The sequence below is a fragment of the Hypanus sabinus genome, chromosome 2 (assembly GCF_030144855.1).
Source record: "Hypanus sabinus isolate sHypSab1 chromosome 2, sHypSab1.hap1, whole genome shotgun sequence".
In the NCBI taxonomy this organism is placed as follows: domain Eukaryota; kingdom Metazoa; phylum Chordata; class Chondrichthyes; order Myliobatiformes; family Dasyatidae; genus Hypanus; species Hypanus sabinus.
In genome coordinates this window covers 110581493-110594739 of record NC_082707.1, presented here as the reverse complement: position 1 = coordinate 110594739, position 13247 = coordinate 110581493, and the positions used below count along the sequence as shown (strand labels likewise).

Here is a 13247-nt window from a genome sequence, read left to right as displayed (position 1 = left end):
GAATAGCCTCAGCCAATGGTTCGATCACAAGTGTGAAAAGTAGTGGTCAAGTCAAGTCACTTTTATTGTCATTTCGACCATGACTGTTGGTACAGTGCATAGTAAAAATGAGACAATGTTTTTCAGGACCAAGGTGTTACATGACACAGTACAAAAACTAGACTGAACTATGTAAAAAACAACACAGAGAAAACTACACTAGACTGCAGACCTACACTGGCCTGCATAAAGTGCACAAAAACAGTGCAGGCATTACCATAAATAATAAACAGGACAATAGGGCAAGGTGTCAGTCTAGGCTTTGGGTATTGAGGAGTCTGATAGCTTTAGGGAAGAAACTGTTACATAATCTGGTCGTGAGAGTCTGAATGCTTCGGAGCCTTTTCCCAGATGGCAGGAGGGAGAAGAGATTGTATGAGGGGTGCTTGGGGCCCTTCATAATGCTGTTTTCTTTGCGGATGCAGCGTGTAGTGTAAATGTCCGTGATGGTGGGAAGAGAGACCCCGATGATCTTCTCAGTTGACTCACTATCCACTGCAGGATCTGGCGATCCGAGATGGTACAATTTCCGAACCAGGCAGTGATGCAGCTGCTCAGGATGCTCTCAATACAACCCCTGTAGAATGTGATGAGGATGTGGGGTGGGAGATGGACTTTCCTCAGCCTTCGCAGAAAGTAGAAACATTGCTGAGCTTTCTTTGCTATGGAGCTGGTGTTGAGGGACCAGGTGAGATTCTCTGCCAAGTGAACACCAAGAAACTTGGTGCTCTTTACGATCTCTACCGAGGAGCCATCGATGTTCAGCGGGGAGTGGTTGCTCCTTGCCCTCCTGAAAGACATGGTGATAAAGGGCAGCCCTGCCGGCTGCCCCTCAGAATACTAAAATTATCCAACCTAATACCATTAGTGAGAATTGCAACCAAAGGGTCATTATAAAGAACCTTCACCCACTTAACAAAATTATTGCCCACACCAAATTGTTCTAAAGTGAAAAAAAGATACGGCCATTCAACATGATCAAAGGCCTTTTCTGTATCTAAGGAAACCACCAAACCGTCGACTGCCTGTTGCTGACATGCCTGATTCACATTAAGTAATCTTCTGATATTGTGAGATGATCTATGGCCTTTTACAAAACCTGTTTGATCCTCTTTTATGATAAAAGGTAACACAGTTTCTAATCACAACGCTAAGGTTTTAGATAAGATTTTAAAGTCAACATTTAACAGTGAAATAGGCCTGTAGGAGGCACAGTCTTCAGGGCTCCTTCCTTTCTTAAGAATTAGGGAGCTATTAGCTTCTCTCAATGATGATGGGAGGAGACCACAATTAAATGCATGATTGAACATTTTTAGCATAGGCTCTGATAATAACCCTGTGAACTCTTTATAGGATTCAAAGGGGGGAAAGGGACCACAGTGGTTGACAAAGGAAGTCAGAGATTGCATAGCATTAAAAAAAAGGAAGTATGACAGAGCTAAGGTGAGTGGGAGGACAGATGATTGGGAAGTTTTTAAGGAACAACAGAACTTAACTAAAAAGGCAATACGGGGAGAAAAAATGAGGTACAAATACAAGCTAGCCAGGAATATAAAGGAGGATAGCAAAAGCTTTTTTAGGTATGTGAAGAGAAAGAAGATAGTTAAGAACAATGTTGGGCCCTTGAAGAATGAATTGGGTGAAATTGTTATGAGAAACAGACATGGCAGAAGAATTTAATGAGTACTTTAGATCTGTTTTCACTAAGGAAGACACAAGCAATCTCCCAGATGTATGGATGGGCCAAGGACATAGGGTAACAGAAGAAATGAAACAGATTGACATTAGGAAGGAAACGGTGGTGAGTAGACTGATGGGACTGAAGGCTGACAAATCCCCAGGTCCAGATGGTCGCATCCTAGGGTACTAAAGGAGGTGGCCCTGGAAATTGCGGATGCATTGGTAATCATTTTCCAATGTTCCTTTGATTCAGGATCAGTTCCTGAGGATTGGAGAATGGCTAATGTTATCCCACTTTTTAAGAAAGGAGGGAGGGAGAAAACCGAGAACTATCGACCTGTCAGCCCGACATCAGTAGTGGGGAAGGTGCTAGAGTCCATTATTAAAGATGAAATAGTGGCATATCTAGATAGCAGTGATAGGATTGGGCCGAGCCAGCATGGATTTACCAAGGGTAAATCATGCTTGACTAATCTGTTGGAGTTTTTCGAGGATGTAACCAGGAAGTTAGACGGGGGAGATCCAGTGGATGTAGTGTACCTCGATTTTCAGAAGGCATTTGATAAGGTCCCACATAGGAGATTGGTGGGTAAAATCAAAGCTCAGGGCATCAGGGGGAAAACATCGACATGGATAGAAAACTGGTTGGCAGATAGAAAGCAAAGGGTAGTGGTGAATGGGTGTTTCTCGGAATGGCAGGTGGTGACTAGTGGGGTGCTACAGGGCTCGGTATTGGGACCACAGCTCTTTACAATTTACGTCAACGATTTAGATGAAGGCATTGAGAATAACATCAGCAAATTTGCTGGGTGGCAGTGTGACATGTGATGAGGATGTTAGGAGAATTCAGGGTGACTTGGATAGGCTGGGTGAGTGGGCAGATACTTGGCAGATGACGTTTAATGTGAATAAGTGTGAGGTTATCCACTTTGGGAGTAAGAACAGGAAGGCAGATTATTATCTGAACGGTGTAGAGTTAGGTAAGGGAGAAATACAAAGAGATCTAGGAGTCCTTGTTCATCAGTCACTGAAGGTGAATGAGCAAGTGCAGCAGGCAGTGAAGAAGGCTAATGGAATGTTGGCCTTTATTACAAAGGGAATTGAGTACAAGAGCAAGGAATTCCTCTTGCGTTTGTACAGAGCCCTGGTGAGACCACACCTGGAGTATTGTGTACAGTTTTGGTCTCCAGGGTTAAGGAAGGACATCCCGGCTGTAGAGGAAGTGCAGTGTAGATTCACGAGGTTAATTCCTGGGATGTCTGGACTGTCTTACGCAGAGAGGTTAGAGAGACTGGGCTTGTACACGCTGGAATTAAGGAGATTGAGAGGGGATCTGATTGCAACATATAAGATTATTAAGGGATTGGACAAGATAGAGGCAGGAAATATGTTCCAGATGTTGGGAGAGTCCAGTACCAGAGGGCATGGTTTGAGAATAAGGGGTAGGTCATTTAGGACAGAGTTAAGGAAAAACTTCTTCTCCCAGAGAGTTGTGGGGGTCTGGAATGCACTGCCTCAGAAGGTAGTGGAGGCCAATTCTCTGGATGCTTTCAAGAAGGAGCTAGATAGGTATCTTATGGATAGGGGAATCAAGGGATATGGGGACAAGGCAGGAACCGGGTATTGATAGTAGATGATCAGCCATGATCTCAGAATTGTGGTGCAGGCTCAAAGGGCCGAATGGTCTACTTCTGCACCTATTGTCTATTGAATTCACTGTTGAGTCCATCAGGACCAGGGGCATTCCCACTTTGGAGCTGTCTCACGGCTTCCTGTATCTCATGTATAGATAACAGAGCCTTGAGGAGGGACTCTTGTTCATAAGAAATGCCTAGGAGATCTAAATTCCTGAAAAAGGACTCCATCCTAGATTGCCCATCATTACATTGCTCAGATTGATGCAATTTAGAATAAAAATTATTAAACAGAACATTAATCATTTTAGTGATTACTGGTGAGGGCTCCTGTCCCATCCCTAACTGAAGCAATAGTCTGAGAGGCATTTTTCTTTCTAGCTAAGTAAGCCACATACCTACCTGGTTTTTCACCATGTTCAAACAATCATTGTTTAGCAAATGTCAATTTTCTTTTGGCTGCTTGTGTAAATAAAGAGTTTAGTGTACAGTGCAGGGCTGTGATCTTTGTTAACTTAGCTGCAGAAGACTTATTAATATAATCCTTTTCAGCTGCGCCAGTCTTGCTTCCACTAGGTGCTGCTGTTCCGCAGCTTGTCACTTCTTACTAGCAGAGTATTAATCTCCTTGCATAGGCCTTAGCAGTTTCCCAGAGCATCGATGGACTACTAGCTGATTTGGAATTAATAGATAGGAAAGTTTTGAGTTCCAAAGTGTAGTAGTCTATAAATTTATTATCTTTTAGGATAAAAGGGTTCAGCCTCCAATGTCTAGATCATGCTGAATTACCTTTGGGCTTGATATTTAAATATACTGCTGCATGGTCAGAAATAGCGATATTTCCAGTTGTGCAGGATACAACTAAGTCTAGGAGCATTTTGGGGGTTAGAAAAAGATCAATTCTGGTGTAACACTTGTGTGGATTAGAAAAAAATGTGAAGTCTTTGTCTGAGGGATGTAACAACCTCCAGACATCCACAAGTCCTAGTTTTCCACATAAGCTCATGATTTGTTTGGACTGTGAGGAGAGAAATGGGGGACCACTAGGCACTCTGTCCATCAATGGGTCCATGAGACAATTAAAATCTCCACCTACAATAATGCTCTGTATTGAAAAGCTGGTAAGTTTGGGAAAAGCATCTGTTAGGAATTTGAGAGGATGAGCTGGAGGGCAGTAAACATTGAGAATACCATATTCCTCTCCATATATTGAAGCCTTAACAATCACAAATCTCCCATATTTATCCTTAATGCAGTCTAATAACTTAAAAGATAAGTTGTTCCTAATTAAAATGCCCCCCCCCCACTCCTGGTATTAAAGGATAAAAAATAGACTTGATCAAATCCACTCTGTTGCAGTTTCAGATGTTCTTTATCATTTAAATGTGTCTCCTGCAGTAAGGCGACATCCACCCTTTCCTTTCTCAGGTTTAGTAGGATTTTCTTTCTCTTGATTGGTGAATGACTCACCTTAATGTTCCAAGTGCACAATTTTAATATATTACTGGCCATAACCCTTTATAACAATGATTTGACTCCGGAGGAGAAGAAACCTAACTTAAGATCAGCTGAGCAGCAGTAAGTAAATAAAAAACACACAAAAAAGAACAAAGGGCCAACAGCGCTGAACAGGAGGACTTACCCCACGCTTAAAGGGGATATCAGAACCTTCTAGCACCCCATATTCTGCCCCACTGCCCATATTTAACAGTCAAAAATGCAAACAGGGCATAATTTATCAATCCACCGATTTGTTACCGTCGTGTTTAAGCTCCTTCAGGCTGGAGCAGAACCACTAACTTAAACAAATAATGAAGCTGTATTAATGAAAACAAACACGTTACCCATCCTATAAGATATCTTGCCATTGAGTAATGAAAAGGTAAACTAAAGCGACCATTGTGTAGCCCTGGTCATGTTATCGTCCATAACCAGGGCTACACAATATACTGTATACATTCTTCAGCCCAACATGTCCACAAACGTTTTAGCTTTGTCAGGACAGTCAAATGTCTCGGTGGTCCCATTGTTGGTGAATTTCAGCGCCGCTGGGTATAGCATAAAGTACTGGATTCCGGATTCTCTCAGCCACATCTTTACCCGGTTGAATTCCTTGCACTTCCGAACAACAGCTGCCCAAAAATGTTGAAAAAACTCAAGCCCGGATCCCTCATATATCAAAGCCTGGGCATCAGGCCCACGGTGTCTTGAAGCCTCCATCACTCTTTGCTTATCACCAAAATTATGGAACTGCACGAGGACAGGTCGAGGGCATTGGCCTGGGCCTGGTTTTGGAGCCAGCATACGATGAGCTCTTTCCACTGTAATGCATCCACCCTTGGTTTCCAAATCAAGGAAATTAGGCAGCCAGCTCTCGAAAAACTTTGCTGGCTGGCTGCCTTCTGTATCTTCAGGTAAACCGATGATCTGTATGTTCTCTCTCCTACCTCTGTTCTCAAGATCATCGATATAGTCAGAGAGGCTTTGAACTTGCTTTTCTAGCGCCTGGGTGTGGCTTTGGGTTTGATCAGTTACAGCCTCTACTGCGGAGACTTGGCCCTCAGCCTCGGTCGTTCTTGTATCAAGAAGGGGAATTATGAGGCTATCAGGCAGGAAATTGGAGGCTTAAATTGGAAACAGATGTTCTCAGGGAAAAGTACAGAGGAAATGTGGCAAATATTCAGGAGATATTTGTGTAGAGTTCTGTATAGGTATGTTCCAATGAGACAGGGAAGTTATGGTAGGTACAGGAACTGTGGTGTACAAAGGCTGTAATAAATCTAGTCAAGAAGAAAAGCTTACAAAAGGTTCAGAGAGCTAGGTAATGTTAGAGATCTAGAAGATTATAAAGCTACCAGGAAGGAGCATATGAAGGAAATTAGGAGAGCCAGAAGGGGCCATGAGAAGGCCTTGGCGGGTAGGATTAAGGAAAACCCCAAGGCATTCTTCAAGTATGTGAAGAGCAAGAGGTTAAGACGTGAAAGAATAGGACCTATCAAGTGTGACAGAGGGAAAGTGTGTATGGATCCGGAGGAAATAGCAGAGGTACTTAATGAATACTTTGCTTCAGTATTCACTATGGAAAAAGATCTTGGTGATTGTAGTGATGACTTGCAGCAGACTGAAAACCTTGAGCCTGTAGATATTAAGAAAGAGGATGTGCTGGAGCTTTTGGAAAACATCAAGTTGGATAAGTCGCTGGGACTGGACAAAATGGACCCCAGGCTACTGTGGGAGGTGAGGGAGGGAGAATCAATCCCATTCAAACAGAGCAGCATTTCGCACAAGGTAAATCTTGAACCAATTTTCTTCCTCCATTGAGAATCATACACTTAATCCTTTGCAGGAAAGTTTCTTTTGGATTACCCCTAATGTGTACGTATTTTGAATCCTCAGCCAATGTGTCTTGTTTTTCACAAAGAAGTTGGGAAACAGCATCAAAACAGAGACGAATTCTGGCAACAAACTGTAAGGTTTCTATTGTATTTTCACCCTTGTGCTGAATGTGCATCTGAAGGAATTCTCCCTCTGGAGCCAGACAGATAGCACTGCAGGTAATCTTTAATATCAGCAGAACTGTATTTTAACAGCAGCTTAAGAACAATGGAACGAACAACAGGATTTCGATCAACTGCTGCACCAAATGGTGAACGATTACTGGTAAAGTACTGATCTTTCTGTGAGTCATGGGATTGCCCGACGTTTGAATAACTAGTAGAGACTGCAGATCAGCAATCACTTCTTTTGTTAGTGGCAAGTCATCTTTGAAGCAGACCATGGAAACTCCCTGTGCTCAGAAGTGAACTTCTCAAGACTTTTATATGGAAATCTGTATTCAAACTAACAAGTTTATTGACAGAGGTTACTCAGAGGGCAGAGAAGACCTCCACCAAAAGACTTGAGTTATAATTATTATTTTTTATTATTACGTAGAACGGTGGGATAAACACACACACCCGAGGTGCACCAGTGTTGATCATCAGCAAGGAGGATATGTTATCACCATTCTGCACAGATTGTGGTCTTCTGGTTAGCAAGTGGAGGATCCAATTGCAGAGGGGGGGGGGGGGGTACAGAGGCCCAGGTTCTGTAACTTCTCAATTAGGTGGCTAGCATAGTGAAGAAAAGCAGATTTTAGAAAGTACAAGAGTCACAGGTGTACAAAGCACTGGAGTATTCTGTATAGTCCTGGTTGTCACACTACAGGAAGGATATGTAACAGTAGAAAGAGTGCCAAAGAGATTCAGCAGGATGTTGCCTTGAATCGAGAGCTGTGGTAATAAGAAGAAATGGATAAGTTGTGTTTGTTCTCTCTCAAATGTTGGAGGTTGAAGGTTGACCTTGTAGACATTTAACAGAATTGAAGGGATTTGATAGGGCCTTACTTCCAGGGCAGGAGAGTCTGGAACTAGAGACTGTAGGTTTAAGATAATTGGGGAGAAATTTAAAGGAGATCTGAGATGTTAATTTTTTCAGAGGGAGGTGGTTATTTGGAATGGGCTGCTAAGGAGATGTTAGAAGCAGATACAATTACATTTAAAAAGCTCTGGGAAAGGAAAAGCATAGAGTTAATGAGATTAGTGTAGTAGCCATCATGGCCCACATGGACTAGATGTTTGTTGATTTTATGTATGTCAAGTAATATGGAAAACCTAAACCTGCAATTCTGAAAGCCCATTAATTGCTGGGTAGTCACGATCAGCATTAGAACTAGCCCTTTGGCCCAATTGATCCATGTTGACCTTGATCCCTAACTAAGCTATTTCCACTTGCCTCCTTTTGGCCCTTAACCTCAACCTTTCCTAGATGCAGTCATTGTACCTGCCTCAGACACTTCCTCTTTTCCATCCACAAGTTTATATATATGGGTGATTGAGTTTTACCCAATTTGTCAAGTACTGAATTACCAAAGCTTGGGAGGCTGTGGATGATTGGATTAATATAGATGAGTACTTGATGCCCAGCCTAGACGTAGTAGGCTAAAATGTTTGTTTTTGTATTGTGCCACAACCACTGGCTGTCTGAGTACTCTCAAAGTACTCCAGCTCCCAGTCCCTTGTCCACTAATGAATTAACCACCCCTGGTATTGCTGAGGACCTGCTTAGTAAATCATGTCAAATACCGAACACTTTGGGGGAAGAGGTTTCACTAAGCATTTTTTTTTCCTGTTGCTTCCTGCTACCATGCTGCAGGGGTTGCTTTTCATATCTGTACTTAATTTGAGACTTTTATATAGTCTTTAATGAGATCCCAGTTTGTATTTCTGTTTTTCTTACAGTTTGTGGTTTGTATTTAGGTAGATCCTTACTAACAGCCATGTTCTTGCTCTTCTGTAAATTCTTACTCCTCAGAGCACAATTTGATGGTTACAGTTAATGTACAGTACTTCCATTTATAAAGGTGTTAGACACAGCATTAGAACAATCACCTTGTGAATTGTGGGCTCATCCCAGACCAGAGTCTTGAGAACGGATCAGGGTGTGTGCTTTGGTGGTCAGCAGAGGAAATTCTGCACTGTTTAAGCTGCCATTTTTAGAGGATAGCTACTGAACTAAGATTAACTAAAATAGAAATAATTTAAAGATTGGATTGCTTTCAAGTTCATTCCCTTTCTTCATTCCAATCTCTGCTGAGTCAATGCAAGACTAATTTTAATTTGAGATTTGATGGTTGGCTTGGATTTGAACTTGGCAGCGTTGCAGGATGAATGAAGATACTGGTGTGCATTATTTGCTTCCTTGGCAAGTATCCAGAGTCGCTGATGGTGGAGGAGTTGGAGTGATTGAAGAGAGTAAACACCCACTGTTTCAGAAATGGGATGTTGTGACTTCAGTGAACTGGCCTTGGCAGAATTACGCCATTGTGGATGGAGAAATCCTAACTAAGGTAATTTGTCACTTAATTGCTTCCATTTTAATCCTGTCAGAGATTAGGAACACTATGCCAGTTCACAGTCTCCCTCAATCCCGTCCCACAAGTCTTATTTTGAATTGTTAGAACATTTTTAAAATTGTGCATATTTCAGATTTTGAACTTGGGACAATTGAGTAACACATCTTTGGCACCAGCCCAGTCAATTTCTCTGATGCAAGACTAACTATGGCTCAATTGGTAGCATATTGAGTTTGAATTAGAAATCAAAGTTGTGATTTATGAATGAAGTGTCTAGTTGAATCCCTGTCAGCTCTCAGAAGCAGGCTGAAGATCTGTAGACGTTATCCCTCAATTAACATCAGCCACATAGTGAAATGTTTTTCTAAAATGGAAAGGGGCACTTGGTAGACTGCAGTGAAACAAAGCCAGAAATCAGCTTTGAAGTGCAGTTAATGAGGCAGGATGAAAAAGGTAGATGGGTTCCAGCAGTTTAGATCTTTGAATAAACCCTATCTGGAGTACTGTTTAAGTCTGAATGCAATAAAGAAATAGAGATATTTTTGTCTTAGGAGTGCATTTCGGATTCACAGCATTGGGAAATCTAGAGTAGGGAAACATGGCCTTAGAGTTAGAGTCAGGTCTTTGTTGTGTGAAGAGTAGTGCAAATCTGAAACGGTTGTAGATATTGGGGGAAATGGAAGAGGAAACAAAAACAGTTGATGATTTAGCGTGGACAAAGACAGATCTGGATGAATCATGCTAATTGGGTTGAAGTAGAAAGGAGTTGAGTGAAGTAAGCGAAGTAAATTACAGGGCTTATTCTTGCTTGAATTTTTAATTATTTATTGAACTAAAAAATTTAAGAATAATTTGATAGAAGCCTTCTGGTTAGGGTGGTGGTGTAAGATTTTATCCTTTTAAAAGATCACACTGTTCAGAGGTTTAAGGAATAGACTGGTTTATTAGTACATAATGGGAAGACTCCATGTCACCATGTCTTCCATAAACAAATGTGGCATGTAACAGAACTGAGATAGTTTGCTCAAGTTGGATTAGTGAGCAGTGAGATATCCCAGTCTTGCTATAGGCAGTGATAATTATCTTGATGTAAATCAGGATGCCGTGCCAAACCAGCATAAATGGGCTAGCTAAGGGCAGCTGCACCTCTGTGCTGTTGATAATTATCTTGATGTAAATCAGGATGCCGTGCCAAACCAGCATAAATGGGCTAGCTAAGGGCAGCTCCACCTCTGAGCTGTTGGTTAGCTGCCTACTTCTATCTCTTTGTGCATAAATACCCTACTCTATACTAACTCTCCTCACTAATGGTCCAGTCACAGGCAGATACCATGAAGAAATCCTCCTTCATTTCTTTATTCAGAGGCTGGTGAATTCATTACCACAAGTGGCTATGGAGGCTAGGTCGTTTAAGGCAGAGATTGATAGGTTCTTGATTGGACTTGGCATCGAAGGTTATGGGGAGAGGCTGGGGAGGGAAAAGAATTGAATTTGAATGGTGGAGCAGACTCGATGGGCTAAATGGCCTAATTCTAATTACTTAAGGAATATTTTGTAAATTTTCATCTCTGTCTTTACTCATACTGTGTCTGAATTAAACAGTAAAATAAGACCCTATGATGTTGGAGGTGACATTTTCTCATAGATGGAGGACCAGATAAAGAGAAAGTGAGAATTGGTATAGATAGGTGGCAGCTGTTATTAATTGGCAATCATATAGATGAGTGCTCGAGCCTGAACTATTTACAATATACATTAAAGACTTAGATGAAAGAACAGATTATGTGGGAGCCAGGTCTACTTATGTTTCAAATGCAAGCTGGAAAGTAAGTTGGAGGAAGGTAGTTTGTAAGCTAGAATGATGGATTTTCCCAGAGGGGAAAACATTTGAAAAACTAAGAACAAAGCAGGGAAAGGTCTGGCAAGTAGCATAAACAAACAAGTTATCATTCAAATGGGAAGAAACATAATGCCTTTTTACAGAGGGATTTGACCCTCTCATGGCTGAAAAACAAAATTTGTTAGCAGGTACAGGGAGATTGGAATGTGAAAGTAAGGAAGCATTACTGTAATAGTTTGAATGCTTTTTGTGAGTAGATTGCACTCATTGTGGTGAATACTCATTGGAGTTTAGTAAGAAATAGAGGTGGTTTTATTGAAGCATATGTGATTCTAATAGCTGTTTGATTGGAGAGGTAATGAAAGGACGTTTGTCGGAGTATCTAGAACCAGAGGATATCTTCAGAACTAGAGGTTGTCATTTCAGGCAGTGATGGGGAATTTCCAGCTTGATTGCTCTGGTCTTGGGGAGGGCACTTTTATCAATAAGTTACTGTTTCCTGAAGCTATAGTTTTGCAGTAGCACATTGTATAGTGATGTTTTACCTTAATTTAAGTGAAGTGAGAGAGTGAGAGAGTTAGAGAGAGTGCAGAGACGATTTACTAGGATGTTACCTGGGTTTCAGCACTTAAGTTACAGAGAAAGGTTGAACAAGTTAGTTCTCTGTTCATTGGAGCGTAGAAGGTTGAGGGGGGATTTGATCGAGGTATTTAAAATTTTGGGAGGGATAGATAGAGTTGATGTGAATAGGCTGTTTCCATTGATAGTAGGGGAGATTCAAACAAGAGGACATGATTTGAGAGTTAGGGGGCAGAAGTTTAAGGGGAACACGAGGGGGTATTTCTTTACTCAGAGAGTGATAGCTGTGTGGAATGAGCTTCCTGTAGAAGTAGTAGAGGCCAGTTCAGTTGTGTCATCTAAGGTAAAATTGGATAGGTATATGGACAGGAAAGGAGTGGAGGGTTATGGGCTGAGTGTGGGTAGGTGGGACTAGGTGAGATTAAGAGTTCGGCACGGACTAGGAGGGCTGAGATGGCCTGTTTCCATGCTGTGATTGTTATATGGTTATAAGTGAAGAGGATTCTCATTTCCAGTCCAATATTATATGCCTTCAATAAAACAAGAGTTCGCGTTTTATTACTTCATCCATTAGCCTAATTCTGAAGAGTATAAAATCTGTCACAGATTCACACAGCAATGTGACAATGTTCTGTAACATTGAGAGTGTAAATATTCAACCTGCATTGGACCAGATTCAGCTGTTTCTCAGGTGAAGATTGCTTTCATCATTATTGTTCCATTTCATGAGATTTTTTTCTTTGTTTTCTTGTAGCTTGATCCTCAGCTTGTAGGTGGGCACCTCTCCTATTTCTTGGGTGTTGCTGGTTTGTCAGGCCTCACTGCTTTGCTGGGTGTGAGGGAAAAGGGCCACGTGAAACCTGGAGCAAATCAAACCATGGTGGTCAGTGGTGCTGCAGGAGCTTGTGGGATGTTAGCTGGTCAGGTATGTAGAACATGTTGGTCACAAGCAACTTGTTTTCTCTCGAACATGTCTGATATATTTGATGTTAAAAGTTAACTCTTTCATTTCCCTGCTGGTGCTTGACCTGCTGAGTGTACCCTGTTTGTTTTCAGTGATTTGAATACTCAGCACCTACATTTTCTTTTAAGTTTCACCCTCCTACTGATTGCTTTATCACCTTTCATTGATCATCTTGTATCTTTAGATTTGCTATATTCTGCAGCAACCTTTGACCATAAAGTATGGTCACCCTTATTCCAATCATCATAGTTGCAGATCAGAACAGGAGAAGATGATGATTGATATGTTGGTGGTGTTGTTCAGTCATTAAATTGAGTCCAACTCTTCGTGACCTCATGGACCATAGGGTCATTAGGGTTTTCATGGAAGTAGATTTCCAGACAATTTTGAGTTGATCAGTTTTAATGAGATATTTCTTTCTAAGTTTCTTGTGGTCTCTGTTCCCGCAAGCCATTTTCTCTCTCTGGCACAGCTCTCTGTCCAAAGCCAGCTGGGAACGAGGAGGGTTGAACATGGAGCTAGCAATCCCATCCCATAAAAACCCAGAGCTATAGCAAAGCCAACAGAAACTCCAAGGACCTCACCTCTGGAGGGGAAGGATCTTTGCCTAGAAGACAC

General features: G+C 41.6%; 1 protein-coding gene across 11 annotated transcripts in view; it reads left to right on the top strand.

Moving 5' to 3' along the window:
• Positions 1 to 13247, top strand: part of ptgr2 (prostaglandin reductase 2) — an 88216-nt gene that overhangs the window by 53277 nt on the left and 21692 nt on the right. For 10 of the 11 annotated variants that reach the window (XR_009508230.1, XR_009508225.1, XM_059952136.1 and 7 more), the window contains 2 exons: positions 9049 to 9240; positions 12420 to 12590. Coding sequence is in view for 9 of the 11 variants with exons in the window: in XM_059952136.1 (XP_059808119.1) it covers positions 9049 to 9240; positions 12420 to 12590 (363 nt within the window). In the remaining 2 variants the exon portion in view is untranslated. The remainder of the gene's footprint in view (positions 1 to 9048; positions 9241 to 12419; positions 12591 to 13247) is intronic. The other variant, XM_059952181.1, reaches the window with a different exon arrangement.